This window comes from Montipora capricornis, chromosome 7 (assembly GCF_036669925.1).
Source record: "Montipora capricornis isolate CH-2021 chromosome 7, ASM3666992v2, whole genome shotgun sequence".
NCBI classification, from domain to species: domain Eukaryota; kingdom Metazoa; phylum Cnidaria; class Anthozoa; order Scleractinia; family Acroporidae; genus Montipora; species Montipora capricornis.
In genome coordinates this window covers 168,101-174,653 of record NC_090889.1, presented here as the reverse complement: position 1 = coordinate 174,653, position 6,553 = coordinate 168,101, and the positions used below count along the sequence as shown (strand labels likewise).

Sequence of the window (6,553 nt, the reverse complement as noted above, 5' to 3'; positions counted from 1 at the left end):
ATTCTTGTGGATAATGTTAAAGAAGCACTGCAAGGTTTCCCAGTTGAAAGTGTCTGTTGTTGGCTCGATAGCAGCGTAGCTCTTCACTGGATCAAGGGAGGCGGAAACTACAAGCAATTTGTTAGTAACCGAGTGTGGAAAATCCGAGAGAAGAAGTACATCCAGTGGAAGCACGTGGGTACCAAGGAAAACCCTGCCGACCTGGGTAGCCGAGGCGGGCATATAAGCAACTGCTCAGATCTGTGGTGGCATGGGCCAACGTGGTTACCTTCACCCAGAGAGTTGGCCGGCAGATATTGTCACCACGCCTACCAAGGAATCACAAACCGAAGCCAAGATTATAAGGAAAGTTCTGGGCGTAACTGTGAAGATGGATGATAATCTAGACCTGGTGATGCGCAAGTACGACTTATGGAAGGCCATCCGAATACGTTCGTGGGTGGTGCGGTTTGCAAGGAACTGCAGAGCTAAACGCCAGCAGAGGATCACCGGTCCTATCACTACCGAAGAGACAGGCAATCAGTTGCAGTTCTGGGTAAGAAGATCACAAGTCAGGAGTCAAGGAACCACCAAATTTGACAAAGATCAAATGAAACTGAACCTCCAGCAGAACAGGGATGGGATATTTGAATTCCGAGGACGTATTCAAGGACACTACCCAATTTACTTACCTGACGATGGCGTGTTTACTGGAAAATTAGTGACACACTTCCACACCCAGACCTTACATGGGAGAGTTAGTTTGACCATGGTTAAAGTACGCGAAACGTATTGGATACCTAGGTTGCGTCAGCTTGTTAAACGCCTTATCAAGCGTTGTTATGGATGCAAAAGATTTCATGTATCAGCATTCGCCAACACTCCTCCAGGCTACCCGCCTATAGATAGGACAGAGGGAACCTCGCCCTTCCAGGTTGTTGGAATAGCCTACGCCGGACCAGTCAAGTACCGTGATGGCAGAAATAAAGAAGGGAAAGTGTACATAGTTCTTTATGCCTGTAGCCTGTCCCGAGCCTTGTACCTCGAACTGACAAAGACCATAGAGACCGAAGAGTTTATTAGTACCTTGAAGCGGTTCATAGCAAGAAAAGGTCCCCCTGAAAAAATCTACTCAGATAATGGCAGGACCATCGTGGCTGCTGCGAAGTGGTTACGGAATGTGATGGAAGACGAGCGCCGCCATGACTACCTTGCCAAGATGAACATCAAATGGCAGTTGAATCTCAGTAGAGCTCCATGGTGGGGCGGGCAATTTGAACGCATGATCGGAATTGTCAAGCAAGCCGCCGCCCTTCAACAAGTCTGGAACTCTCACCTAGGCAGAACTGCAGGGCGTGCTCCTGGAAGTGGAAGTCGCGCTGAACAGTCGTCCTCTGAGTTATGTGGAAATAGATGCGCAGCTTCCTTTGTTGACCCCGAATATGTTCCAGTTCGGACGCTCTAACTTGTTGCCTGATCCTGAAGCACACAATCAAGAAAATCCTGATCTGAGAAAGCGTGCAAGATATCTAGCGAGATGCAAGGATGTGATCTGGAGAAGGTGGTCTGCCGAGTACCTAGGGGGACTTCGTGAAAAAGGCACAACATGAAACACGACAAAAGGCAGCTATCTCTAACAAGTGGGGACGTTGTTGTTATCAAGGGTGACGAGAAGAACCGCGGACAGTGGAGACTAGGAATCGTGGATGAGCTGTTTTCAGGAAGTGATGGAGTCATCAGGGCCGTTAAGCTGCGAGCTGGGAAGTCTGATTTAGAGAGGCCCATACAGCACCCCTACCCGTTAGAGCTATCCTCTGACAGGACCACAGACAAACCGCAAGCAGCACTGAATGCAGAGGCGCCAAACTTCAGGCCGGCTAGAGACGCCGCAGTCACTGCGCGGGCGCGAATTCAAAGTATAGCAAGTGATGAGGAGTCTGGTTGATGAAGAACAATGGGTTGTAATTCAAACGTTTGATTGAGGCATTTTGAGTATAGTCGCGTTTATTATAGTCGCTTCTCGGAAAATTCATATTTGCCACTGTAACCGAAGTGTCAAATAGGGGGAGAGTAGCGTCGGAAGCGTGACATAGCATGACATAACGTGACAAGAGAGCATTACCACCATCGTTATTAAGTGAAAGACAATCTCCAATGAACGTTGAACCTTTGATTGCGAAACCGTGTAATAAGATCGTGTTTTTTGGTGTGTGAGAAGAGAGAGGAGAAAATAGAAAACCGAAGGAATCTGTAATCAGGGAAAGCAACAGTAAATCAATTTGAGACATAAACCTGTGACTTATTTGTCGGATACCGGTTCCCGACACCTGGATACATTTTCTACGCCAAGAGTTTGAAGGTTTTGTGTCTTTCCCAAGCAGAAGCTTGTTGCAGGAGAAAATGCCCAAATTTTTAAATAGCTCTATCCCAAACAGTTGTTATCATTGATGCTGTGGAGTTTCGTTTGCTGTCCCCTTCAGCCCTTGACCTCAATTCTCCCTGTTACTCATCATACAAAGGAACAACGACCATGAAAGGACTGGTAGGAATTAGTCCTTTGGGAATGGTGTCATTTATGAGCGAGTTGTATACTGGTAGCATTCCCGACACAGAGCTCACAAAGGCCAGTGGACTGTACAAATTACTTTCCCCTGGAGATGATGTAATGGTAGATACAGGGTTCGATATACAGGATGACCTGGCCAAATATGGAGTTTCTTTGAACATTCCAGCATTTTTAAAAGGGAGCAGCCAGTTTTCAGTACAGGAGACACAACACAATAAGAAGATTGCCACCCTCAAAATTCATGTGGAAAGGGGAATTGAGCGAATCAAGAATTGGCACAGCTTCGACAAGTGCCTACCTATCTGTTTGGCATCTGTTGCGAGCGAGATATATTTTGTGGTCGGAGGCCTCACTAACTTTCAGCTTCCTTTGATAGATTAAAAGGTTATACTCAGAAAAACTGTTGATTATGTTCAATAAATACACTGATGACATGTATAACACAAAATTGGCTACGACCACCATAGTTTAACAGGCGAAGCTAACACCGCAAGAAAGCATTGGTGGTGATTAACTTACCCCATTAACTATGATAGTTGGTCATATCCAATTCTGTGTTTTACATTACCCCACCAACACAGCTCAACAGTTTCTTTAACATAAACAAAACAATAGAAATAAACGAAATATAAATAATTGCTAAGGTGCCCTGCAAGTGGCAAACGAACAAGAAAGTGTAATCAGGAAAGACTTAACTGATTAGAGTGTAATGTGAAGTGCTAAGTTTCTACCCCATATGAACCATGTGAGCGTTAGCCCTACTGATGGAAATGGGCCCGCAAAAGGACAGAGAAAAACTCTGACCAGGATGGGAATTGAACCCACGACCTTCGGGTTAGATCACCGCTGCTCTACTGACTGAGCTACAAGGTCAGACGGGAGCAGACCGTGAGAACTGAAGATGTTAAAGTCACGGCAATGAACATGTGCAAATCAAAGGAAGGATTACGTTTTTACAACGTTGTCCGTGTAGCACTTATATTTGAACAGACTGATTAGAGTATAATGTGAAGTGCTACGTTTCTAACCCATCTAAACCATGTGAGCGTTAGCCCTACTGATGGAAATGGGCCCACACGTACAAGGACAGAGAAAAACTTTGACTCTGACTCTCTGGGTTCAGTTCAGGAATGTTTTCATCTGTTTGTACGCAAGGCAGACCAATGTTAACTTTGCAAAATACAGTGGAAAGAAATTCTTTATCCTTGTGTCGATGAAATGAATAAACTGCAATTAAGTTCACTATGGCAACCTTAGTCTCTATAGTCCATACTTAATCCTTGGGTATTCAAGTTCTGTTGCAACATACTTGACAGAGAAAGAATCCAGCTGATTTAACACTGGTGACCAAAATTCAACTGAGCAAAATTCAATGTTTGCTAGTAATAAAGAATGGACACGTTTTCAAGTCAAGGGTGCTGTTGAATTGCCAGACAAAACTTTCAAATTTGATTACGACATATTGGCAGTGAAATTTAGAGTGGCGGGAAGGTATTATTGTCAAAGTTCCTAAGAAAGGAGACCTTGGAGATTGCAATAACCATACCGGTATTATGCTACTACCTGTTCCGGGCAAGGTATTAAACAGAATACTTCTGTTTAGGATGAGGACAGCAGTGGACATCCTGCTTAGAGACCAGCAAGCAGGCTTTAGGAAAGACCGTTCATGCATAGACCAAATATGTGCCCTACTTGTGATTATAGAGCAATCATTGGAATGGAATGTCAACTTTGTGCACTATGAGAAAGCGTTTCATAGTGTAGATCGTGAGACTCTTAGGAAGCTCTTGCACTTTTATGGCATCCCAAAGACGTTTGTTACGTTGATTAAGTTTAGCTATGAAGGTTATACTTGTCGGGTAGCCCATGAGGGTCAGCTTTCAGATTCATTCGAAGTGAGAACAGGGGTGCGACAAGGTTGTCTGCTATCACCCTTGCTATTTCTACCTGCCATTTATTGGATAATGACATCGGTATAACCAAAGCAGGTAACAACGGAATACAGTGGATCTCATGGAAGCAGTTGGAAGATCTGGATTATGCGGATGACCTTCCCTTCCTCTTCCACAACCATCTAAAACCGCAGGACAAAACTTCAAGGCTAGCAGAGGAATCGGCTAAACTGGGTCTGCGGATTAACAAGGTGAAGACTAAAGTATTAAGGATTAACACCACAAGTGAGGTACCTGTTGTGGTCGAGGGGCAGCTGTTGGAGAATGTCAAAAAGTTTCCATATCTCGTGAGTGTTGTAGACACACTTGGAGATACGGACAAGGATGCACTTACAAGGATTGGAAAGGCTAGAGCAGTGTTTATCATGTTGAAGAAGGTATGGGCATCGAAAGAGCTATCTGTGAGAAGCAAACTTAGAACTGATATTTAGATCAGTTGTGAAGACATTTCTGCTCTACGGGTCAGAAACCTGGAGAACAACGAAGAGGATACAAAATAGAGTACAAAGTTTTGTTGATAGCTGTCTCAGAAGAATTCTTGGCTTTTGCTGGAAGGATAAGGTAACCACCGAGCAGCTGTGGGAATGGGCGGAAGAAGAGTTACTTGCGCTACAAGTAAGAAGGAGGAAGTGGGGCTGGATAGGCCACACTCTACAGAAGCCAGCGAGTAACACCTCGTGGAATTCTTTTTCATGGAATCCCAGAGGAAGAGGAAACGAGGGCGCCCTAGAAACAGCTGGAGGAGAGATTTGGAGTGTGAGGTGAAGGACAGTGGGCTGAGCCGGACAGAACTTGGTAGGAGGGTCTAGAACCGAGTGCGGTGGAGGAAAATCATCGACGGCCTATGCTCCGCAGGGGGCAAAGGGCCTAAGTAAGTAAGAAAGACCGACCCACAGGTAGCATAGCTAATCGAGGCAGGTTGTTCGATAGATTCAACTATGTAAGATTCATATCTTGATTCATTATGTAATATTAAAAAAAATGAAAAAGGGGGGAGAAGGCATAAACTTTTAAAGTTAAATAAATAAGAAATAACATGATGTGAAAATTAAAGTAAAGAGTATTTCTTTAGTTTAGATTTCATTTTATCAATTTCAATGTAGTCATCCTCAGTTATTGAGTATGTCGAAGTAACAAATGGAAAGTGGTTCAGCGTTGTCTGTACTCTTATCGACAACGACATTCGTCATCACAGTGGTTAAAACTTGTTGTGGACTCACTCGACTGCGCCTCGTGAGTCCACAGTGATGACGAATGTCGTTGCCGATAAGAAGACAGACAACACTGAACCACTTTCCATTTGTTTTTTACCACAATATTCACACGCCAAAGAAAGTTATTTTATTTCAGAGCGTGACCAAAATCATGACACAAAGAAAGAGCAAGCGTTGTCAATAACTTTCTTGCAATATGATTGGTTTATTTTCCAAAATAGCGTTCCTGATTGGCTATTTCATTGCGTGACAATTTGACGCGAGCATGACGCGTACAGTGTTGTCTAGACTCCTATCGACAACGGCAAGTTAGCCAATGAGATTGCGCGATTAAAAGTCACTGTGGTAAAATAGTATATTTCTCATCTTATTTTGAAATTTTTATTCTTCAGTTATCTCATTCCAAACTCTTTAGCCAATATGTGAAAAAGCGTTTTTTTTTTTTTTGCAAGTCAATTCTAGAGTGTTTTGTAAAACAAATTTGAGATGTTGATGAACGAGTGGAATATCTGTGTATACCTGATGTTCTACCAAAGAGATCTAAAATATTCGGCTTGTTTAGCATTAACTGCATACATTAATTCAAAGACAAGTTCACAGGGATCGAGAACCTTAGCTTTAACAAAAAATGGTATAGCGAGTTCACCTTTAGCAGCAACATTGATTAAGCGTAGTCCACGTTTCTGGAGAATACCAAGCAACTTGAGTCAAGAAAATGCAAACAAGGAGTGCGCCGCATCATCAAATCGATCAAATATTGTGATTCTTGGAGATTCTATGACCTATACATCTTGGCCATCAACGAAACTAGGCTTGACGCATCAAAACCCGACTTTTTAATC

The 6,553-nt window shown here is 43.4% G+C and overlaps 2 protein-coding genes across 2 annotated transcripts; both read left to right on the top strand.

Annotated features, from left to right (window-relative positions):
• Positions 1-250: 250 nt before the first annotated feature.
• Positions 251-1,444, top strand: LOC138057670 (uncharacterized). The gene has a single exon (XM_068903605.1). It carries the CDS (start codon positions 251-253, stop codon positions 1,442-1,444), a length of 1,194 nt encoding a protein of 397 aa, XP_068759706.1.
• A 2,705-nt stretch (positions 1,445-4,149) lies between these two features.
• Positions 4,150-5,699, top strand: LOC138057669 (uncharacterized). The gene is made up of 3 exons (XM_068903604.1): positions 4,150-4,390; positions 4,534-4,874; positions 5,601-5,699. The coding sequence occupies exons 1-3, from the start codon at positions 4,150-4,152 to the stop codon at positions 5,697-5,699; spliced, it is 681 nt and encodes a 226-aa protein (XP_068759705.1).
• Positions 5,700-6,553: the final 854 nt, after the last annotated feature.

Excerpts from the sequence above, each read along its gene's own strand:
- LOC138057669 (XM_068903604.1), top strand. The coding sequence starts at position 4,150 with ATGAGGACAGCAGTGGACATCCTGCTTAGAGACCAGCAAGCAGGCTTT. Across the intron at positions 4,391-4,533 it reads GATTAAGTTTAGCTATGAAG|GTAACAACGGAATACAGTGG; the intron begins GTTATACTTGTC and ends TAACCAAAGCAG. Across the intron at positions 4,875-5,600 it reads TGTTTATCATGTTGAAGAAG|TCATCCTCAGTTATTGAGTA; the intron begins GTATGGGCATCG and ends ATTTCAATGTAG.
- LOC138057670 (XM_068903605.1), top strand. The coding sequence starts at position 251 with ATGGGCCAACGTGGTTACCTTCACCCAGAGAGTTGGCCGGCAGATATT.